The following is a 24064-nucleotide window of genomic DNA, read 5'->3' on the forward strand; positions in this document are numbered from 1 at the left end:
TTTGGACATTAAATTATATATTAATTAAATAAAATGTTTGTGTACTTTAATTAAGTAATATGTTTGTTTGGTTTTTTTTTATCTTTAATGTTTTTTTGTTTCATAAAAATTTGGCATTGTATTTTGAATTTTAGTATAAGGTTTTTAAGTTTGTAATTTAAATGTTGTTTTTTAAAGTTTTTAAAATTGTAATATTTTAAGATTATTATATTATTAAATCTTATAATCTTAAACATGTTCTCCCAATAACCAACTTCTTAACAAAATATCTAAAGTAATGATTTTACATTATTTTCATAATATTTTTACTCTAAAAACACCTAAAAATGTTTCCCGAATGCAGAAGCCTAAGAGCCGAAGAAGAGTTTGATTTTTCTTTTTGTGCCAGAGCCGGTTTCTGTCAACCGAGTCGCACATATCATTACATAAAAGTTTAAAAAAAAAAAAAAACCATCAGATCATAGTTAGTTTAGAGTTTATATAGCATAGATTATGGTTGAAAATATTAAAGACACACATAAAATGAATAAACCAATCACCACGTCGTTTGGTCTGAACATATATTTTAATACAATATATTTAAAATAGTATTTTTAAGAACAAAAAAAAAATTATGAAAAAATAAGGAAAGTTTACATTAAACTAACTTTGAAAACTTTTGTATTTCTAAAGCCTAATTTAACTCATAAAATCATATTTACAATTTTTGGAAGAATGATGATTGGTATGACTGGTAAGGCTTTAAAAAAAAAAAAAAAACTGGTAAGGCTTAAAAACTTTATTTCCTGCAAAAAAATAATCTTAAAAAAATAATGTGCTTAGATTGTGAGATTTTTTTTCTTGACCTCAAATTATTTTTTTACACTGATTTTTACTATAATATTTAGTGTTATTTATTTTTATTTTCTATAAATTAAATTTTCATTTTTCAATAACAAAACAGATAACTTGTGGTTTCTATTTTCTTGCTTTTAGGAAGAAAAAGACAAAAGCCTTAGATTTTTCTAACCACTTAACCTACACTTTCTTTTTGTGATAAATTTAATTCCTTTAAAAGCCATAGATTCTAAATTAAGACACCTTATTAAAGTTTGACAAAAGAAAAAAGACACCTTATTAACAAATATGTTAATTTAATTAAAAATTTACAAGCATATCTATCATATACTTACCAGCCTTATATAATACACCTATAATTGTATTCTTCCATCATTCCATCGCAAACTAAACGAAAGTTATCCACACCTCAAATTCTACAAACGAATTCGGTTCAGAGCTAGGAGAAAAATATGAATAATTTTCGTGTAACCATTGCAGTGTTTTTGGCCGCTCTTGTCTTCACCGCGACTTGTATATATTTAGTTTTTTTTTTTTTTCGCAACCTCAAATTCAGTTTCACCTTTTTGTTATACCAATAAAAATATTTTAATATGACTTTTTTTTCTCTGGCAGTTTCAAACTCTGTGGTGGAGGCTAAGAAGAAAATGATCACAATTTCATTCAAATGCAAAACGAAATCGGACTGTTTGAGAAACATTGCTTGTGAAGCTTGTACTGATTGCCGATGTGATAAAGGATTATGTAGATGCCATGGTTTTGGTGGAAAGTCAACAGCTGCGCCATTAACTGCTTAATAATTAATTTGTCCATTTTCTTTTCAATAATTATCTTTTGTTTTCTTGTCATGCAAAATAATAATTAAAAAAAAACCTTCAGTTAATGAAATAAAATATCTGATTTTTAGTATGGTGAAAAAATCGTTATACTAAATGAAAAATATGCAGCTGTATAAGTTAACATAATTCTTTGCCTGGAAGTTCAGACTTAATCATTATGTTATTGTTTAGAGTTGATAAATATGAAATTGTCTAAAAAATTTCCTAGCATTACATGATCTATCTTTCATTGATACATTATTTCATTTATTTTAAATAAAACTAAAAGTAAAAGATAAAACTGAAAATTTGATAGATAAAATTGTATAGTAAATAGAAAACGACAAATAATATGAAACATAAATTTAATAACAAGTAAAAAACCCGGAGGAAGTAAATATATATTTCCAAACATACAAAAATAGAAAAGGGATCACTCTCTAGTTGACCATCTTGAGGCCATCATGCTCCTACAAATATTTGTTGTTCTTTGTCACACTACAATAGTTACAAACCAAGCTAAAGTTACATACAAGGCGCCGTTCATTTTCAACAAAAAGAATCAGTCTCAAAATTCAGAGAGAAAATTAACAATCTTGACGTAATTATGGCTATGTTAATGGCCGTTCTTGTCTTCACCGCGACCGATATCTAGTTTCTTTACCGTTAACGCAATATTTTGCTGGTCGACCACTTTAAACAATTTGTACAGTTTAAAAAAAATTTAATTGCATTGTTTTTCATTCTTATTTTGGCAGTTTCAGAGTCAGCGGAGATAACCAAGGGGGATGATGTCAAAATCTCATTTAGATGCAAAACAAAACAAATACACAATGTTTAACGAACATCGCGTGTGAGGCTTGTGTTGATTGTCGTTGTGATAAAGGATTATCTATGTAGATGCCATGGTTTTGGTGGAGAAATTACCAGTCCAACCGCTTAATTAAGTCATCTTTCTCCTAAATTAATGTTCTCTTTTTTTAATAATGTAAACGAATAACGAAAAGTTCAGTAGATACAACAATGAGGACTATGCATGCATCAATATCAAACATTTGTTACCAAGGGAATAAAACGTACGTGTGTTAATTAGATGATAAGATTTTTTTTTTTTTTTGAACAATATGATAAAACGCACTGCAATACGAAAATCATATGCGTGAATCAGATATTACCGGCTTAATTGTTATCAAATTTATGAGATTTTCTTGCTATAAAATCAAAGATATGCGGGGTCAAACAATTGAATTAATGGGTCAAATATCCGGAGTTTGTTGAGATTTTCTCTATAACCGATATTAGTTATATCTTCCTTTTTTTGTGAAACAGTTAATAACATGTACAATCATATACTCGAAATCCTGACATAACTTGCTCATTTACGAACTGAGCGTAAGATCTACTATATATTTTTTGTTTTCTGAAATTACTTTTTCTCTATAAAACCATAATATTTTACTAAAGAAAATTATTAAACATGAGGTGGCTCAAGTTAAAACAATTTTTTATTGGCTCACTCAACAAATGGTGAGACGGTTTACGAATGGACTAATAATCCTAATAACCTAAGAAATTATTATGTAATTTGGCATACATGCAATTTCAATTTTCAACATTTTTCTAAGCCCATTTGGCCATTAAAGACATTCCTCCGGCACCTAGAAAAACAGCAACATAAGCCATTGTCTGAAGCTTCATATTTCCTTGCAACTTTGGTCCCAAAAAATCAGCACCCAATAGATCAACAAGTGCCATGTAGTTCAATAAACCGGCGGAACATGCGTTTAAGACACCAACTACTATCAATGCCGTTGGACTCGTGGGGCTGTATACAGTTTGTAACAACATTCCGAGAACGATCCCTAATGGTGTCGTCACCGAGAAAAAAAACACCATTGTCCAGCTTGTTTTCTTTCCATATTGCGCCTTACAAAAAAAAAAAAAAAAAAAAGAATCTATAAGAATGAGTTGGTACAATAATCACTTGATTATAAACTAAATTATTTTTTGCTGACGAATTTATGTTTGTAAAATGCGATTATATATACTCCGCTAAACGATTATTAAGTACAATTGTGCTACCTGAAGAATGCAACCGCCAAGCCCCATTCCTTCAAATAACTGATGAAAACAAAGAGCGGCGATGAGAGAACGTATGGTACATTTGTTATCGGAAGCTCCCATTGCAAGGCCGATTACAACGGAGTGCACTACAATTCCTAGCTCCAAAACCTAAACGGATTAGTTTCAAAATTAGGGTTCTATAAGAAATATTGTAATGTAATAAATTTTAACAAAGGAAATCAACAATAATGGGCCTACTTGAGCAATGACTTGATGCCTAATAAGCTGAGATTTTGCGTCCTCGCGATCGGCAGCTATAACCCCGTTTTCTTTCTCCAATTCCTTTGATCCGTTCTCTAGGGTTTCAACGACATTCGCTTGTGATTTAAGCATTCTCTTCTTATGCCAACTCATAGCATAAGAATCCACCATCAACGTCATCAAAGCCGAGAGCATAGCGATAAAGGTCGTGAATGGAAACTTCTTCCACGGATTTCTTGGTAAGCAAGGGGAATTGAGATCATAAAAAGAGTCAGGTAATACATGCATATAACCCGTCGCCAAGATCACTCCAGAGGCCAATGCCTTGACGATCACAAAAAGATCTCGGTCTGGTCCTAACGCCGGAACCCCTTGGGTGAACAAGGGTAAAGAAACACCAATTATACTTGCCACTAAGATAGAAAAAATAGCTATGATTTTGAGTTTCGTCGATTCTTTGCTGTTGTTACAAAACGATGCGTGTGGTCCGGATTTGCATTGTGGAACGCTTGCGAGCTCGGCATTTTCAGCTAGAGAGGTTAATGTGAAGGAGAGAAAGAGTATTGCAATGATCATTAGCTTGTAAATTTGATGAGTAGAAGCCATTTTGTTTCTTTTTATGGTTTTGAGTTTAGTGTAAAGTTTGTGAGGTTATAGGGTTTGTTTATATAGAACGCGTAGCCTTGCAACAGAAGATCTCCTGTGAGTGGCGAGGATTTTGGAAACTTGTGTCTGGCTTGTGTTATCTCCGCCGCACACACACTTCTTCAACAGAGCTTGGTCAAATAACTTACCGACTGTTGTGATGTGGCGCTGATGTGGCCCTGATGACGTGGCGCTAAGGCATTATAAATTTCTGCGGGACAAATAGTTTAAGAGAATGAAAATTTTAATCAATTTTTATTAGATAACTAAATCGTATCATATATGAACATCTACATGTTAATTTGTAATAACGTTTTCGAAAGAAAATAAAATATGTTCATACAAAAGATGTGTTTCTCTCTTTTCCAAAGAGTCTAAACAACGAATCAGGAAAAAAAAAAACAATATTGTGACAACTGACAACAATCATTAAACCTCTGCAACTGCATTCTTCACACAATCAACATTACACAACCGAACTGATCTTACTATTTCGCCCAACCTACAACAAAAGATTTATGTAGTAAGATCTTCTGTGTAACAAAAGCTAAAGTTGAAAAAAAATGAAATCATTTGATCATCAACGGTTAAAATACTAATTAACTACTAACCTGTCGAAGCTATTCCTAGCCCGATCGGAGCTATCCACACTGTTTCTCGCCTTCCCATACCGATGATCGGTAATAATGTACTTTCTTGATCTGTCTCTAGCAGTAACACATTCTGTGCTATGCCTAGATCCAATCCAACTACTACTCTTTGTTGATTTGTCTTTTTTGTGGTCATCAGCCAGTGATTGGCGCCGCAAGTTTTGAATTGGAAGCTTCTCAATGGCTGAAATGAACTTTCTCAAGTGAGGTAAGTACTGAGGGGACATCTCAAGATCACAATGGCCTCCTCCTTTAAGCCATAAGGGTTCGTATTTTTCTTTGCATAGTTCCCATAACTGTTTTCCATGTGAAATATTCACCACATAGTCATCTGTTCCCTGCAAGGAGAATTATACCAAGTTGTTATTATAATCTCTTATATATAAATATAAGAATGATTACTGTATATCAATATACTGTGATGTGAAAATAGACTTACATGAATCACAAGAACAGGACACTCCACGAGATGAATTTTGTCAATATTCTGCAGTACCAAACCAATGAGATTATCCTTATTTTGGGGGTATATATGTTAAAATCATATATCTTATATTTTTACACACTCATCATTGATCCCATAAAGGTTTACCATACCAAATCGTTTATAGATGTAAAGATCATTGATCCCATGAAGTTGTTAATAGATGTACTTGCCTATGATGTTTAAATTTTAGAAAATTAAAGAAACTTATAATATTCAATGTCAATATTTTGATATTCTAATAGAATAATGTAACTCTAATTAAGAAAAAGATATTTAGAAGATAATTAAGAAACTATACTGTCAAGTAATTTATAAAATATCACATAATACGATCCTAGACTGTACTAGTTTCTTAACTAGATAGAAATCAAAGCTCTAGCTAGAGACTCAATATTAGGTCACAAATCGATGCTGAGATCTCTCCTTTAAAGAAAATATAATAAAAGAAGGATCAAACCTTGTAAATGTCGAACGAGAAGGAATGTCTGAAAGGGTACATGACGCGTAGACCGGACAAAAAAGGACTATGAAGAACAAGTGCTCGGAGACATGGAAGACGAGAAGCAAGCTCAAGGGACGGTCCACTTCCAACGGATTGTCCGTACAAAATGATACATTCATCTTTTGTACCATAAGTCTTTCTTAGCCAATTATAAGCTGCTTCTATGTCTGCGTACGTCTCTTGCTCGCTTGGCTTTCAAAATTACGATCCAAATTAAATCACACGCGCTAACTCCAAGCGTTATTTAAAATAATCGGAATATATGACTTACCTTACCAGAAGATTGCCCATATCCTGAGTAATCATATCTGCAATTATCATCACAGAACCCATATATATTGTTAGAACCCAAATTACTATAAATTTCGGTCGTCTCAGTAGTAAAATAGACCATCCTAAATTTTCAAAAAATATATAATTATTAATAAATTATAAAGAAGTTATGTGTCTTACATAAAAAATTGACAACAAACGAAAAAACAGCTAGCTAAGACATTTGACGAAATATTTTTTTTAGGGGGTTAAAAGTACTTATTTTATTGAATACAATTTGGAATCCTATGCTATCCTAACTAATTAACCTAATATTGAGAAATCATAAATAAAAATTTTGTGATGACTAATGCACCATCACTTTTTTTTTGGATTAAATAAAATCTTGTCCCTTTTCAAAATATAGAATGGAACAAAAACCTAGAATCAAAACAAGTGAACTTAATGGATTAATACATTATTATGTGATGCAGATATAAAAACTAACCCCATGATATTGACATTAAGTTGAATTAGCTCGGCGAAGATGTAGAAAATGTGAGCAAGATCGGCGGCGTTGCCGTGAGAAAACAAAACGGTGAGTTTAGCGGTTGGATTCTTCACATACATCGCCACGATCTCATTCCCTCTTCTTGTCCGTATCTTCACAACTTCGATGTCCTCATCTCTGAGGTGATGATGCTGCATGTTCGTCGATATCCTCATCTTCCCCGTAGATTCGTCTCTCACCACCGTATACGACGGCGGAGTTGGTGGAAAGAAAGCAAACTTCGCAGCCATCGTCGACGTCGCAGTTCCCATTTTACTTGAGATTTTTTTTTTTTGTTTTTTGAAAATAGAATGGCCTATGCGATAATGATAGATGCTATGCAATAATCTATTAATTTATTTATTCATAATATGGTTAGAAATAAATTCTACGTTTTCCTCTTTAAATGCTCTTTCTTTTTATATAAAGTTTCCATCTAAATATATATGGCTAAGATTAAGGCTTAACATACTATATTAATTTCCTTAAACTATGCAAAATATTTCTCTTTCATTCTTTTATAAGTTTCTCTTATTAATTTGGAAGTGATATACCATATATAAGTATATAGCAAAATGCGTTTGACCTTCATAATCATGTTTCAGAATCGTAAAAGCCAAACATTATGTCAAGTGTCAACTGTCATAAGATAGTCGTAAAAAACATAAATAAGGATGTTACTTTACTTATCAGTATAAAAAGACATACATGAGGATACACACGCTCAGTGTTCAAGTCTTCTAGATGCTACTTTATTATAAAAATGAACAAATTATTTATTAATCAATGAAAGAATATAAAATATAATCTAATAAAGGGAAACAATGATGTGTAGTGGAGAACAGATAACTCTAAATTAATTAGTAATCTATTCGTTTGGAGGGAAAGAAAGCTAAATCTCATCATTACTTAAGGAAAATTCAAATCAATCTTCTCTTTTGGAATTACACGAGCAATATCTTTATGGGGTTAACGAATTATAAATTCAAATTTTGTTTATTTCCATCATTGCATGCTTAATTAACGACATGACGCGTCCGTATAATTGGGCCTATATGCATACGAATAGCCCATTATAAGGTCTCAAATCATCAAACCAGTTTTACGTAAGACTTTCTCTATGTGTGTACAAGTTAGTAGTGCCAGTTATTTTCATTAAACCCAGGCCCGTCTCTACCCCATGGCAGAGTAGGCAAATACCATGGGTCTATCACAAAATTCAAAAAAAAAATTTAAGCAAAAGGGTCCAATTTTTTCAAAAAAAAAATTCATTAAGGAATTTTAGATTTTTTTTTAATTGGACAGAGGTCCCGTTTAAGTTTAAGACGGTGCTGATTAAACCTGATGAATTTTCGTAAAACATATTCCTATTTACCTGAATTTTCTTTAAAACCTGATGAGGTTACATGGCTCAATATTAGGTTACATGGCTCAAATCATCTTCAAATTTGTAGTACAGTAGTAGTATTATAAAAGTGAAAAAAACGGATTATTAAGCTTTTTTGCAGTTTCACACAGATTACAGACTAATGATTTAATCGAATTAACTCCAGATGATCTACTGTAATGATACTAAGAAAAAAAATATTATGTTATGAACTCCTGATCGGGTAAAGCAATTAGGTACGTAAATTTTGGTGCAATGTGGGAGAAACAGCATACACAATATTGATACTAACAAATATACACAAATTCCAATTATGGAAGTTATATAGACCATAGGTTACATTCCACACCCACTGATTCATCATGATATGTTTCTTACGGTCCATTAACTAATTAATAACTCATATTTGACCGACTTCCTTCGATCTGCCGATTAGAATTTGTGGTTTTTTGTCAAGTAAAACTTATGAATAAAATATTTAAACATGTAATTAGCTAGTGGCAACTTGAAAGTCATACAGCTAATCTACTCATGTTTTTACTTGACTTAACAAATTTTAGCTAGGACTCAGTATTAAATATATTATAGTTTAGTTTATGGGTGTGTTTATATTTTAGTATAGATAATTGAGCAAGTTTTACTTTTATTGTTCTTGAACCTGAGAAAAGTGGTAATATAGTAAGAGACCAACACAAAACATGCACATCTGTGAATTGCATTTTACGTTATGTTTCTTCTCTTTATTCGATGTTTTTGGGCTACCCAACGTAAATTCTTGCTTTTTCAGTATCATGTGTATTTGTGACTTGTGAGAGGGAAAAAAAAAACTCGGAGATCACAAAAGTTCATTCCAGGAAAATAAATTATGTAAATACCATTTGGAAGGCAAAGTATACTTATATATTGTGGTGTCTTCTGGCTAGTTTTCTTTCTGGCCGGCTCCAAAGTATTCATTTACCCAAAAGCTCATCCTGAATGGCACTTCTAGCGATTAATTTGATTAATGATTATGAGATTTCTACCGATTTAAAAATGAGATTGGAAATGCTTTACACAAAATAGATTAATGTGTTAACCCGAGCATTTATGCACTATATATTCCTTTTTCTTAATTAAGTTCCACTTTCCAAGCAATTCATTACTAATTTTTTTTTTTAAAGCAATGTTCTTGAATGGTCGTACATCATTTTGACTTAATAAACACCCTTTTCTTTAATGTATTTGGTCAAGAAGATGTTTCTCTTTAAGATATTCTATAAGTTCGACAAAATAATTTTTTTTTTGTTTTACATCATTCGGCCATATGTTTTTATGATAGTATTGTAAGCTTATTTCGAAATAACAAAAGTATATTTATATTTTTACTATGGCATTTTAATAAAATATAGACTATGCTCATTCACTCGATATATATATTTTTTTAATCTAGCTAGTTGGGTTGGCTCACTTAGTTATGGGTGTGAACTTGGATCTCATGTTGTACGTAGTTCACAGTTTCTTACATCTTTCGGTAATTTTACGCATGTCCCAATATCTATGCATGGCAGGTTCCCAATAGAGACACATGGCTTATAGTAAAGTAAGTAGATTAGATTTGGCATACTCTTGGTCTTGGGTGTTTTTCTTCCCCTATATAAACACTAGTTAATCTTTTTCTATACTTCATCATTCTTTCGTAAATTGATCTCATAACATATTTTGAGAGCGCTTTCGTATCAAAGAGAAGAAAATAAGAGATGGCCAATATCACTTCGAGCTTTCTGTGTTTGTTGATTCTTATATTGTTTTGCCTCTCCTTTGGATTTTCTCCTCATGGTTCATCTCTCTCTTTTATTTCCATTTTCTCTAATATTTCAATCACTAAAATTTGAATGTCGTGAATATTGGAAATAATTATATAACTCATAATTTATGAATTATACGTAAAAACATGCATTATGAGAATCGAACATTCTAAAAGCTATTTATTCATTTTTCCCATTTTGCATGAATTATATATACTTGCATGCATGGTTTATAGTAAAAATGCAGTTATATAAAGTATGTCCTCTTTTTTTCATCAGGACACGAGGATGAAGTGCCAAGAGTTGACGATATTTCAAATGCAAAGGTATTAGTATTATTGTGTTCCCCTAAAAATTACTTTTAGGTGTTTTAATTTCTTGAGCAATGAATACTTATGGAATCAATATCCAAATTAGGCAAAAATTGCGAATTTCACATAGGGACTGCATTATACCTCAGTAGTTTAAGTTTCGACGACATACATATACATGTAAATAATCTAATAAGGTTGATGATAATAACTAGCAGGTTAAGAAGCATCTTGATGATGATGGTGATGCAATGAAGAAGGTGCAAATAGGAGGAAGAAGTGGAGAAGAGTTTAGTAAGGAAACGACAAAGATGATGATGAAGAAGCCAACAAAGAAAGAGACAACTGTTGAGGAAGAGGATGATCTCGTTGCGTACACTGCTGATTACTGGAAACCAAGACACCATCCTCCCAAGAACAACTGATCAAATTTGTCATATTCATATAAAGTGCTCCATTATTATTCAATATTAATATTATAAGATATCAAAATACATATATATCATGGGTAACAGTGAGCTTTGTTTTTGTAACATCGATCGTTCTAAAGTTTTCTATGAAAAGTGGTACGTATAGTATAAGTGTGTAACTTAGTTGTGTTCTCTCATTTGTCGATGCCGTACAATAAACAATTTACCATGTTTGTGATTTACAATTATCAAGTTCAAGTTCTGATTTTATTTTCTTCTTGTGGACACTGTATGCATAGTCTTCGTACATCCGAAAATCTTCTGAGAAAACGGTCCAAAACATAATGAACGAATGTAGTTCCTTCACTAAAAGTTATGTGTGTTGATCTTGGTACAAACAAATTAATGTTTTTCAGACAGACAAGATATATGCTCTTAAATGAGCAAGACCATCAAAACATTCAAGTGACAGACTCACAGTAAGATTCTTAGCTATATCTGGTCGAAAAATGGAAAAAGCTTTTTTGGTTACAAAACTAGATTATGTATTTTCACCCGTCTTGGTTTGTAGTTGAGTGGGCTCCGACTCCCTATACCCTCACAGAACTGAAGTAACCCTTTTGTCCACTTCCATCAAATACTCTTATTCGCTACCAATCAGGTTATAATTGAGGTTGTTGTCACTGACCCGACCATTTCGACTCCCCGCCCGTTTCAAGCAAATCTGGGGATGATTTTACCTTCCAGAAGAACCTGACGAAAACAGTGTTAGACTCAAGCAGCAAAACGACCAAGACATATGCGTTTGGGTTGGGAAAAAACTCAAACTTGACAAAAAAGGGAAAGTATATGTAAAGAGCACTATGCAAATGGTTAAGAAGCATCACTTACCGCAATCCTTCAAGGAAGTTAATGTGGTAACACTGTTGCCTGATGATACTATCCAATAGCCGAGACTATTCTGTTAACTGGAACACTGAGAAACGGGAATAGAACATCATCAGATAACTAACTATGAAACTTATGTGGGCTTCTTTTTTACAGTAAGAGTATAGTAATAACAATTACCTCATGTAACAGTTTCTCTACTGAAAGTGTGCCTTCTGCAGTTAGCAGATAAGATGGGACAACAGACAAACATTGACTGCTTATTGATCAGGCAACAAACCCGATTTGATGGTCCAGGACAGCAATTCATCTGATGAACTGATCATCATTTGGCAAATGTCCAAGTCAGGCGAAATACCCTGGGATAACATTAAACGGAAGAAGAGTTTGCTCTCATTTGCTAAATGTCTCCTACACAAACGATTGATCACCGCACTGTAATCCCTGATGGAAACATCGAATCCTCTGTCCAGCAGCTGATGAAATAGACTCACTGCCATTTCAGGGTCACCCTTTACACAATGTGCCTTGATCAGTGTGGTATAAGCAAATTTGGACAGACTAACACCCTGCTTCTGGAGTGAATAGAAAAACCTGTCAGCTTTCTTTATGTTACCGTAGACACAAAGGCTGTCGATTAGAATATTATAAGTAGCAGGCGTAGGAACAAGATTCCAAGAATACATTTTTTTCAAGAACTCAAATGCTTCCGTTGAATGTTTAACTCTGCATAGATACTGAATAATTATATTGTAAGTGATCTGATCTGGAGTTATACCTTCAGATTCCATGTCTCCGAGCACCTGGTAGCATTTTGCGAGTTTCCTGTCACTGAGTACCTGGTTGCATTTTTCGATTTTCCAGCCGCTGCAAAGTCCTTTAATAATCACTGAGTATGTGACATTGGTTGCTGCGATTCCTACTGTTTTCATCTCCGAGCGCAATTCATCTATGCTTTCAGTATCTCCACAGTTAGCGTATGCATCCATCAGTGTAGTATAACTCACAGCGCTTGGAACCAATCCATATAACTTGATGACATCTAAGATTCTTCTAGCCTCAGCTATATTCCGGATTTTGCAATACCCGTAAATCAAAGAATTGAAAGTTGCAACGCTAGGAGTTATCCCACTCTCAATCACTACCTCGAACAACTGTAATGCCTCCTTGATGCAACCAGACTTTGCATACCCGTCAATGACGATATTGTACAGAATAATATCCAGTGTGTTACTATTTGAAATCAAAGAATCCAGAAGCGCTTTTGCCTCAAGCAACATGCCTTTCTGACATAAACCAAGCAATATAGCACCATGTGTCCTAGAATTCGGAAGAATTTCGGCGGTACACATCTCGTCGTAAAGCCAAACAGCCATATCAAATTCTCCTAACCTGCAGAGGCCGTGAATCACAATAGAATATGCCACGAGATCAGGTCTCAGACCATTGGCTTCCATATCATAGAATAAGGACAAAGCTTCACTGATTCGTCCTGCTTTACATAAACCATTGAGCATTACACTGTAGGGGATGATACTGCAAAACTCGAATCCCCTCGACAACATATTCTTCAGCAAAATTAAAGCCATATCAATATGTCCTAATTTACATTGCCCACATAGTAATATTGTGTATGTAATAACATCAGGACTCAAACCTTTATCCAGCATATCTTGAATAACCTCCAAAACCCCACCACTGATCATACCAAGAAGATGAAACCCTTTCGCAAGAATATGGTATGTCACGGAATCAGGTTCCACTCCATGCGTATTCATGTCACTAACCAATTCTAAAGCTTCTGCGACAGAACCAGCTAGACAGAGTCCGTTGATGAGTATATTGTGACTATATACACTAGGAACCAATCCACATTTCAAAACTGTACAGAGAAACGACTTGGCAATATCTACAAAACCCAATTTACAGTAACCTGACATTATACTATTAAAAGAAACTACAGAGGGACCAGTATCTTTCCGCTCTGAAGTTCGGAGGAACGAAACTGCATCCTCTAGCTTTTGTTGCCTACACAAACCATCTACAACTGTTGAGTACGTGTACTCGTTCTTATCATTGATTTCCTTGTACACGTCCCACATCTTATCTGTTTCTCTAAAACTATACAAAACAGAGTTGTAAGACTGTGTTGACACTTTCAAGTTGAGATCCTTCATCTTTTCCAAGATATAGAGAGAATCATCTACCAATTTAGATCTCGACGCAGTAAACAACAACATATCCCAAACTACTCCTGTGTAATTCTCACTTTCTGAAGCGACTAGAGAGAACTTTACAAATCAAAGAAGCTGAACCACAACCTAAAAGCAAATCATGGGAAATTAAAGCAATAAATCAGATTCATGAAAACGCTAAAGTTTCCTCTTTTCTCCAGTAATTGGCACAAGTCTTGAAGACAAAAGAAATGAGAAAGACTTGCCTTGCTCTTGGAGCAGTTGTTCCAGAACCATTTGAAGCTCTTTGAAACGTCTCTGACCAGCAAAAATATGTGAAACCAACAATGTAGAAAAACTGGAATGACGAAACCCATAAATATCTCTCAGCTCTTTGAAAAACCAAACCGAAAGATCTGAGCTTTCAGCCATCAATTCAGCCATGATCTCTTCGACATGAACATCTCTCAGTTCCGAAACCAAGCCTCGGAAGTGATGCCCGTGAAGAAACTCACGGAACCCAATCTTCTTCATCCCAGAGAGAATCTCTTGGTAGAAGTCTCTGTGACCGGAAGTGGAATTGGTTGTGGGTAATGACTCATCGTCGAGTTTTGCGACGGAGAAGGATGATTTAGTGGATAAGAGAGAAGAGAAAGGAGAGAGGATACGACATACTTTGCTTGAATTGGATGCAATCCATCTACGAGAGAAAGGATGATTTAGTGGATAAGAGAGAAGAGAATGATAGCTTATGAAACACAATATCATACATTCACTATTTATAATTGGCAAAATACACGTTCAACACTATTTGACACTATTTACTTTACAGTCTAACCCCTCACCTATATATTATATTTACGAATGATGCTATCGGAATTATAAGTTTTTTCCTTTTTTTTTTTTTTAATCTTCTTCGTTAATGTTTCTCTCGTAAAAAGATTAAGAAATGCTTAGTTTCCTGTCTACGATCATAGTAATCTTCCAAAAATCTGTGCTGAATTCTAATGGGTCGATGGTGGATTGGAGATTAAGCCACAACGTATCCATGTATATGTTTCTCCCTTTTGACTTTTCATCTTAGTTGTGTCTCTCCTTCTCTCCTACACACTTGATTCTTCACCCAATTGAATATTCATATACCCAGTTGGCCAGTTATCTGATTTTCTTTATTTTTCTCCATCTCTCATTGATTGAAATCCCAATTCAAAGATACTCTTCACCGTTTTTGTTTAATCCCTCTTTTCTTTTTTTTTTTTCTAATACTTAATTGGTTTCATTGCTCCTGGTTTTTTTTTTTTGTTCTGGAATTAGCGTTGAGCTACTAGTGTTAACCGAATTGTGATTTTTTTATTTTGTATTTTGTATTTAATCACAATTATTAGTTCAATGCGTTTTATCTAAAAAATGATTTGAGTTTTTTTCCGAATATAATCCTACAAAACATGGTTAAAATTTTGCATTTATTATTATTTTTTTTTTGTCGTCTGAATTTTGGATTTTGTTCAGGCTTACGATGTGTGGTTTTTTCAACTAGGTTGAAGAAGGAGTCTGGGTTTTTTCTTCAACATGAGGTACTTTAAAGACAATATAATGGCTGGTGAATGGGACGGAGTCGAGAATTACCTTTACAGAGAAATTACGATCTTACCCATTTGATTTAATTAAAGATTGTTAAAAAGAAAAAAGACCAATGTGGGTCGAACATAAGTGGTTGGAGTATTTGAAAACGATTTTACCACTATGTTACTATACTTTTTTTTTAACAATTCTTAACAATCATGATATTATACAACTTATTTAATAATGAAAATCATGAATTTATTTAACTTGAGAAAAAATGAACTTGTTGTTAAATACATCCTAAATCCAACATTTTCACTACTGACAATTACTCGACTGACACATATATATTTGTATATGCTTATTATTATAGGATGGTTTTTATCTACATTGACTAAGGGATATATATATATATATATATATTATTGGATAGTTTTTATCTTTACACATTTATTAGTGGATTGTTTTTACATATACATTTTTACTATTACATGGTTTTTATTTGTACATTTTTACTAATGGATTGTTTTTATCTGTACATTTTTATTAGTTGATGGTTTTTATCTGTACATTTTGACTACTGGATGATTTTTATTTGAATACATTTACTACTAGATTATTTTTATATGCACACTTTTACCACTGGTTGATTTTTATCTGCGTTGACTAATAGATATATATTTTTTTTTATTACTGGATGATTTTTATCTTTATACCTTTACTAGTAGATTATTTTTATATATACATTTTTATTACGAGATGATTTTTATCTGTACACATTTACTATTAGATTGTTTTTATCTGTACATTTTTACTTTTCAATGGCTTTTATCTAGTACACCTTTACTACTGGATTGTTTTCATATGTACACTTTTACAATTGGATGGTTTTTATATATACACATCTACTACCGGATTATATTTATATGCACACTTTTACTACTGGATGATTTTTATTTGTACACTTTTATTACTGGATTGTTTTTTTATGAATAGTTTTAATCTTTACATATTTCTACTAAATTATTTTTATCTGTATATATCCATGATTTTCTATTCCACTTAAATCATCAATTCAGTTTTATCTGAAAAAACAATTAAAATTAGATTCCAACACAAGCAAAAGGATTAAGAGATAATGGATTTTAAACACAGATGAGACAATGTAACGGCTTTTATGTAATTAGAAACCTGAATCAATAGGACGTAGTGTGAATTAATTAACCACTATACGTAATCTACTTAATATTCCATTAATTTTCTATGAATTTCAAAAGTTATAAACGAGCGAGGAAACAAGTTTTACCTCAGCAATTTAATAAACTTCATCCACCTAGTTTCCAACCACAATATCTTATCTTTTACAACTTTTAATTAAAAAAAAGGGGTAAAATCGTAATTATGCTCCTCACTTCTTCTTCCCCACCAAAAACCTAACGCTGTTTCTCTGTAATTTTTTGTTAATTTCGATTTACTAATTTTAATTCTCATATTCCTCTTTCAACTTAACCAAAACCCACAGATCAACAATTAATTTACAGATTTATCACCAAAAATGAAAGAGATAGAGAGATCTAGAGAGAGAAAGAGTGACATAATGGGATGGTGAGTGATTAAATTCTGTGAATTGATGAATCGGGTGAGGGAGCTAAGAAAGAAGCAAAGAGAGATGGAGAAAGAACAAAGATACGGAAAAAAAATTCACTTTGCACAGTAAAATAACAAATACAGTAGAGTTGGAGAGAGAGTGGAGAGAGACGTGAGAAGATGAGAAAAGCCCTTTTTTGTCATTTTTTAAATTCATTCAATTATCCTATCTTACAAATATTCTATTAGAGGCACATTAAAAATGGATGATTTCTCTAATTTTGAATAGTGTTTGTACTAGAAAGCATATTAAGTTTCAAAAACTTATTACATTGCAAACTAACCCTAATTTTTAAACCTAATTCCGGTTTTAAATAACCGGATCAATTTTGTTCCGGTTCAACTTTCTTACCGGTTTACAATATTTAGAAAGTAACTAGAGTAGAAAAAATTCAAAATTATGTCAAAATTGATTAATTGCTGGTTTACAAAAATCATTACAATGATGATGATATATGCATAAAAATAAACTATAATTTAACAAAGTAACACATACGCGAAATAAAATACAAATTACATAAGGAAAGAATAAAAGATGAGAGTTCTTTGTCTAAAATAGGCGAAACGTTCATTTCTTTTATTTCTTAGAAATGAGCATGCAACAGCAAAGAGTAGAAGTTAAGAATAATCTGTTTTACAATTATTTTTAATTCATCGTAACCATATCAATAATCACAGTTTCCACTAAAGATCATAGTGCTGAGTGCCAACTAGCTAGACAACTAAGACAAGTATAGTATTAAATCTAATAAGACCATCATATACCGACATTGTTTTTTTGGTTTCGTTCTTCTGTTTTCTTGTAACTTCAGACCGAGATTAGTTTCCATCACAAAAACGATACAAAACATCATGTAAATTTTGATTATACGTCTGTCAATTAGTATTTCAAGTCAAGTATAGAAAGAGAACTCCAACAAATAAAAAATATTAAAAGAAAATTGATTTAGAAAAGGTAATAAGATGGATCACTTCACCAATTTGGTTATCTGTCACACCTTTCTTGATACATGCATTAGAGCTAAAAACAGCTTAAATTTTTAAAAACTCGTACTACATGTCTTTTCAACTTTTAATAAACTTTCACTATTAAAAAAAAAAAGAAGAAGAGAAGACTATATATATGAATTTTTGACGTTTCTTCGTAATATATCAGTGCGGAAAATATTCAAATATGGTAAAATTTCACAAACATGAAATCCACATGTCACCAACTTAGGTGTAATTAGTTCCATCGCTAGTAACCACATGCATTAACTTAGAACCTCCACTTTATGGTGCACTGCTTTCCTTCTTCCTATAAGTAATTTGGTTTTTTCTTGTTTTGACTTACCCCAAAATCAAGATGTACAACGCAAGTCCTAAAAGAAGAGAAATCGTGGAGAAAAGGAAGAGTGTAAGAGACAAGGAGACTAAGCAAAACTCTAACTTCTTTGCGAAACACTTAAAGAGGATTTACCCAATCACGCTTCAACGAAGTACTTCTTCTTCATTCTCACTCTCTTCTATATCTCTATCACTCTCTCAGAACTCCACCGATTCTGTCTCCACGGATTCAAATTCCACGTTGGAACAAAAGATCTCTCTAGCACTTGGTTTAATATCATCTCCCCGCAGAAGAGAAAAAATTGTTCCAAAAAATATTCCGCAACAACTAGAACAACAACTATGCCTGGATTTCAATAGTGATGAACCAAAGAGGTGCAATTGGATCACCAAGAAAAGTGGTAAGATCAAGATTTAATTTCCTAATCTAATATTATAGCTAAATAGAATCATACAAGTTAATTAGATAATCAATAATGTGTTTAAACTAAATCAAATTCCACTATGAATATGTATGTGATGTTTATATAAGTTAAGTATATATCTTAATAAATTAATGTTGTATATATTTTTTTTGTAGATGAAGCCTACGTAAAGTTTCATGACCAGCAATGGGGAGTCCCTGTCTATGATGATAAGTATGATAACACAAATTTATGAGATTAATTTCGTATATGCATACAAAAAGAGGCTCTTGTTATATACTATATGCTTATATTTAACTCAGTGTTGCACGAAGAAAATTAATTGCATGGTGATTTTGTAATTTTAAAACAGCCTGCTTTTTGAGTTCCTTGCCATGTCGGGGATGTTAATGGACTATAATTGGACTGAGATTCAAAAACGTAAAGAACTCTTTAGGTAAAATCTCTCGCATTTTGTTACATTATACATGTAGATAGAAATTTATGGATATATTTTCATAATTTGTTAAACTAGAGAGGCGTTTTGTGAGTTTGACCCAAATCTGGTAGCCAAAATGGGAGAGAAAGAGATCACAGAGATTGCATCAAACAAAGCAATAATGTTACAAGAGAGTAGAGTCAGGTGTATAGTCGACAATGCCAAATGCATCACCAAGGCAAGTTTTAAACCTTTTCCCAGTTTTGCTAACTAGCCCTTTATAATTTCTTTTATATTTTTCCATATATACCTTAATTTATTTATTTTCTATTATCATTGAATGGAACCTAAGAAAGCTATATTTACAGGTGGTTAAGGAATTTGGATCATTCAGCAGCTTCATGTGGGGGTTTATGGATTACAAACCTATCATTAACAAATTCAAGTATCCAAGAAATGTACCATTGAGATCTCCCAAGGCTGAGATAATTAGCAAAGATATGATCAAACGAGGGTTTCGATTTGTCGGTCCAGTGATTGTACACTCGTTCATGCAGGCTGCAGGGTTAACAATCGATCATCTCGTCGATTGTTTTAGACATGGTGATTGTGTGAGCCTCGCTGAGAGGCCATGGAGGCATATATGATACTTGGAGAGAGAGTCTAATCCAGTTTCGGTTTACTACATATATATCCTGGTTTTTTGAGGTTTTCGGTTTATCAGATATATATTTTAAAACTTGGTTTTCAGCTTAAGAATTTTCGTTTTTGAGTGCTTTGTTTTCAACTATCAAGAATATATATTTGATTTGAGGTTAAATATTTTCTTTGGATTTAGTTTGATATGTCTTAGGTTTTGGTTTGGATTTAACTTTTACATATTTTAACAAATTTCTGGTTAATCGATTTTCCTTTTCAATTCGGTTTGGTTCCGAATGTAGTTTTTTTAGATGTAAAAAAACTTTAAGTCTTACTTCTTACGATAACTAGACAAAATGTGTCTTAAGTGAAAAAAAATCAATCATTAAGCTTGGCGAACACAGCCTAAGCCATGATTATGTGGTTTTATTTTGTTGTAATATTCGTTTCTTCCAAGTTTTCTAGATCATGGCCATGGGCATGACTATTATATTATAATAAAGTAGTTATTCTTGATCATGGGGATGACTATTCAAGTCTTCTAATTAGCTTTTTCGATATGAAATTGTGAAGTATCAATCATTGTATTGGCGTCGGCTACTGAGATAATAAGAAATAAAGTCATCCCAAATATGCCTACATAAAAAGAAAAAACCGTCAAATTATTCAAAGTAAAAAGATAAAGAAAAACATTGTTTTTAGAAACTTATAAAATTTCAAATAGTTCAACAAGTTGTGCATGATTATGTTAGATATTGACAAAGAAGACAGGGAATGGTCACTGATGTGGCACTGATGAATTGTGTCCATTAAAATGATAGGTTTATCACAAACACATCATTTTTTAGACCAAACGATGAAACAAGTTGCCATAGAAAAAATTACAAAAGCAATAGGCATCATATTTTATATCCCTTGTTTATACTGTTTTATGATAATCAAATAACTGATATGTCGCAATTTCATATACATAAAAATAAATTACCATGAGTAAAAACAGTTTGCTTTTTAAATCTCAACGAAGATATAAAATCTAAAAACTGGTTTAAACTGGTTATTCTTGTTAAGAAAAGGCAGAACGTATTGAAAGGATGACGAGAAACAAAATTTCAGAGAAAAATGCTAAAGAATATTTACAGAGCATGACAGAGAAGGAAACGAACAAACATTTCTCCACTAATCTTAACGTAGTTAACAAGTCACTGTTTTAAAAACTCGTAAAAGTAAAATCTTTAATCTTCTATTATGTGAACTTTTAAAAGTTTTACTTATATGATCTCTCAAAACTTGCACGACGTCCCAAGCCTCTGTCTATTCCTCAACGTCATTGTCTTACGTTCTGCAAAAGCCGAGTCAAGCAACTCCTGAAACTTCTCCAAGAACATAACCCATTCTACTTCTTTCATTTCTGCTAACTTCACAAAGTTTGCGCTCGCTGGGAGCTGCACGTTTGCACTCTTGTGACTTACCAATGTTTTCTCTGTCTTGACTCTCGGAGGTTTGAGGAATCCCGATCCCATGTTGTTGCTTAGACTGTGGTTCTTCAATGATGTTGAAAGCTTTGTGAGAGGTAGAGTAAGTCTTGCCTCTTCTTCGTCTTCCTCTTCTTCAACGATGCTCTCCTCGAGCTTTCCAAGTGAAGGATGTCCACTTGAAAACGGGTTTTTGACGAGTAGTTCATCGTTATAGACCATGTCCATGTCATTATAGTCGAGATCAAACTCAAAAACTGTGTCTGCTTCTAAGTCTGACTTGGGAGATAAAACATCTTGTCTCACTGTTAACCTCTTGGCTTCGATACACACCAATTCTAGTTCACTTGGCTCTTCTTCTCCTGCGCGGAATTCCCGAGTCATCATCTCTCCAATCTCTGCAAGACACAGTCCAAAAGCAACAGCTTCTTTAAGGAAAAAGGTACACAGAACTAGGACCCTGAGACAAGCCTCTCGAATCATTGGAAGCTCTCTTCGCAGCATTTCACAGTCTTTCACTGGATCAAGATTCTGTATGTAGTCAAGTTCTTCTTCAGAGAAAGGTATTGAAGCCTGTGGCCAATGAATCCATTCGAAGTAAGGATCTTCTAGTGTTTCTGGCAAGCAAAGACCATGATCTATAGGAATAAGCTCCACTTGACCAAACCTCCCAGCAGCACCATCATCAAGCTTCTTCACCAAAAGGTTTCCACCATGCCGATCTGTGTTGAGAATCCGTATGTCCAATATCCCAATGCGGTGCACAGAAGAGACTGGGAAGCTTGAAGTCCCGTGATCACTGGCATCAAAATCATGAGGTACAAACTTCTGGAAAGAAGCAATCTTGCTGCTGACCAACTTCTTCTTCTCACGAGACTTGTTCCTGTCCATTCCATCATTGACATTGAAAACAAAGTGTGTAATCTTCACAAGAGCAGTGGGAGGAACATTAGCAAAGTGATCATAGTCAAGAAGGTATGCCGCAACTTCTCTATACCCGGTTTCCCCAACTCGCACAGAAGGCTTCAAACCAGGCTGCCCAAGTGTTTTCCCTGTGAAGCCTTTAGGATTATTAGGCGCAAAAGGTTCTTCATCTGTAGGCTTGACAATTGCAACGCTTTGACCCATTTCGTTTCTAAAATAGTAAGCCCCTCCAAGGCCACCATTAACAGGGATTGGTTCAACACCCATCTTCATCGCCATAACAATCTCATTCGCTGTCTGCTTCAACGACAGAAAGCAATACGAGTGACTAAGTATCTCAATAGGACCACTCAGATCTTTCCTCTGCAGATCATTCCCAGTAGGTGAAAGACACGGAGTAGAAGAGCTTCTGTGCATTAAGTTACGCTTTAAGAGCAGTGGAGAATCATTCCTCACAGCACTCAAGTCATTCTTCAAGACCATATCACCAAAGGTCAAAGAGCTTTCCTCAGTAGGTAAGTTTAAGGCAACCTGAAGCCTCTTCTTCACAGTGTGAACATTATCATTACGGTCTAACTCAACTCCCAAAACACAGCCAGTTTCGGTTTGCACGAAAACACGTCTTCTCCCTGAAGACTGTTGCTGAAGCAAATGATGCTTATACTGTTTCCCTTCAATCTTTCTAACCCCATTAAATTCCCCTTTAAGAGGAGCCTTAAACACAGCCATTGCCATCTCTTCAAGACTCAAAACACCGCCACCCAACACGAGCTCTCAAACAAGGCAGAAGTGAGAGAGAAAAAAAAAAAAAAAAGCAGAAACTTTATTATCCTCTGGCAACTACATCAGGTAAAAGCCATGCTTTTGTAGGTAGGTGTAAAAAGAAAGGATTAGAATCTGCATTAAAAAAAAGGATAAAAGAGATCAGAAAAGCTTCAAGATTTGATTTTCTTATACTACAGTTGTAAAATGTATAAAGCAACCTTATTTTTTCTCGGCTTTTTTTTGAACACAAATCCTTAAAATACTTGAGAAAAGTTGCCTTCTTTCTCCAGTACTTGTCACTAATTAACATACATCTTTGATCCAAGAAACTTTACATAACCGTTTGGTGAATGATTGATTACAGCAAATTGATTCACTTTTACACAACAAAATCGAGGAACCAAACGAGAAAAAAGATTTAAAAAAAAAAAAAAAAAAAAGCAAAACAATGAAATCAAAACATATGGCTTAATATTTACGAAAGAGAAGATAACAATTAACAAGTATCAAATCGATTTGAAAGAAAGAACTCACCGGAAACCAAGATCTGAAGAAATGGAGGAGAGGCACATGGAAGAGAGAGAGAGAGAGAGGGTGAAGAAGCGTAGAATCTTTAGGAAAAGAGGCGTCAATGGAGACAAATGAATCGGTATAATCTGACTCAATGAGTCACTGATCCATTAGCCTCGCGCTCGCTCGCTCGCTCTCTATCCTTCTTCGTCTTCGTCTCAACCTCTCAACGACGCTTTTTTGCTTTTTTTAACTCTCTGCAGAAGTAAATGTTGCCATTGCCTATAACTTTTTTAACCAATGCCACGTCAGCTTACAATTTAATTCTTTTATTATTTCTTTGTCAGTTCATCAC

General features: G+C 33.5%; 5 protein-coding genes, 1 long non-coding RNA gene and 1 pseudogene across 9 annotated transcripts; 3 read left to right on the forward strand and 4 right to left on the reverse strand.

Annotated features, from left to right (window-relative positions):
- Window positions 1-3097: 3097 nt before the first annotated feature.
- Window positions 3098-4601, reverse strand: LOC104772522 (zinc transporter 7-like). Its single transcript, XM_010497124.2, has 3 exons — window positions 3978-4601; window positions 3738-3887; window positions 3098-3581 (listed from the first exon to the last, which is right to left on the reverse strand). The coding sequence occupies exons 1-3, from the start codon at window positions 4584-4586 to the stop codon at window positions 3276-3278; spliced, it is 1065 nt and encodes a 354-aa protein (XP_010495426.2). The 5' UTR covers window positions 4587-4601; the 3' UTR covers window positions 3098-3275.
- Window positions 4602-4903: 302 nt separating this feature from the next.
- Window positions 4904-7443, reverse strand: LOC104772528 (uncharacterized). Of its 2 annotated transcripts, none has more exons than XM_010497136.3 (6): window positions 7025-7443; window positions 6536-6572; window positions 6220-6451; window positions 5715-5762; window positions 5237-5613; window positions 4904-5127 (listed from the first exon to the last, which is right to left on the reverse strand). In XM_010497136.3, the coding sequence occupies exons 1-6, from the start codon at window positions 7038-7040 to the stop codon at window positions 5055-5057; spliced, it is 783 nt and encodes a 260-aa protein (XP_010495438.1). In that variant the 5' UTR covers window positions 7041-7443; the 3' UTR covers window positions 4904-5054. The 2 variants fall into 2 exon arrangements, with proteins under 2 accessions (XP_010495438.1, XP_010495433.1); XM_010497131.3 differs by having other exon boundaries at window positions 6220-6456.
- Window positions 7444-10117: 2674 nt separating this feature from the next.
- LOC147946613 (protein GOLVEN 5-like) lies at window positions 10118-11210 on the forward strand. The gene is made up of 3 exons (XM_087499521.1): window positions 10118-10268; window positions 10517-10563; window positions 10767-11210. The coding sequence occupies exons 1-3, from the start codon at window positions 10190-10192 to the stop codon at window positions 10971-10973; spliced, it is 333 nt and encodes a 110-aa protein (XP_087355647.1). The 5' UTR covers window positions 10118-10189; the 3' UTR covers window positions 10974-11210.
- Window positions 11211-11300: 90 nt separating this feature from the next.
- Window positions 11301-14813, reverse strand: LOC104772537 (uncharacterized; annotated as a pseudogene). The gene is made up of 5 exons (XR_015589033.1): window positions 14287-14813; window positions 12625-14167; window positions 12027-12421; window positions 11850-11934; window positions 11301-11711 (listed from the first exon to the last, which is right to left on the reverse strand). The product of XR_015589033.1 is annotated as an uncharacterized LOC104772537 (transcript).
- An 82-nt stretch (window positions 14814-14895) lies between these two features.
- LOC147946614 (uncharacterized) lies at window positions 14896-15764 on the forward strand. Its single transcript, XR_015589034.1, has 2 exons — window positions 14896-15070; window positions 15530-15764. It is a non-coding gene; the product is annotated as an uncharacterized LOC147946614 (long non-coding RNA).
- A 2617-nt stretch (window positions 15765-18381) lies between these two features.
- LOC104772561 (uncharacterized) lies at window positions 18382-20557 on the forward strand. The gene is made up of 5 exons (XM_010497162.3): window positions 18382-18957; window positions 19137-19194; window positions 19334-19417; window positions 19496-19637; window positions 19768-20557. The coding sequence occupies exons 1-5, from the start codon at window positions 18576-18578 to the stop codon at window positions 20044-20046; spliced, it is 945 nt and encodes a 314-aa protein (XP_010495464.1). The 5' UTR covers window positions 18382-18575; the 3' UTR covers window positions 20047-20557.
- A 635-nt stretch (window positions 20558-21192) lies between these two features.
- LOC104772567 (phosphatidylinositol 4-kinase gamma 6) lies at window positions 21193-24062 on the reverse strand. Of its 2 annotated transcripts, XM_087508449.1 has the most exons (3): window positions 23734-23976; window positions 23418-23575; window positions 21193-23331 (listed from the first exon to the last, which is right to left on the reverse strand). In XM_087508449.1, the coding sequence occupies exon 3, from the start codon at window positions 23167-23169 to the stop codon at window positions 21319-21321; it is 1851 nt and encodes a 616-aa protein (XP_087364575.1). In that variant the 5' UTR covers window positions 23170-23331; window positions 23418-23575; window positions 23734-23976; the 3' UTR covers window positions 21193-21318. The 2 variants fall into 2 exon arrangements, with proteins under 2 accessions (XP_087364575.1, XP_010495469.1); XM_010497167.3 differs by lacking the exon at window positions 23418-23575 and having other exon boundaries at window positions 23734-24062.
- Between the last annotated feature and the right edge of the window lie 2 nt (window positions 24063-24064).

The sequence above is a fragment of the Camelina sativa genome, chromosome 3, assembly GCF_030686135.1.
Source record: "Camelina sativa cultivar CO46 ecotype springtype chromosome 3, ASM3068613v1".
Taxonomy (NCBI): domain Eukaryota; kingdom Viridiplantae; phylum Streptophyta; class Magnoliopsida; order Brassicales; family Brassicaceae; genus Camelina; species Camelina sativa.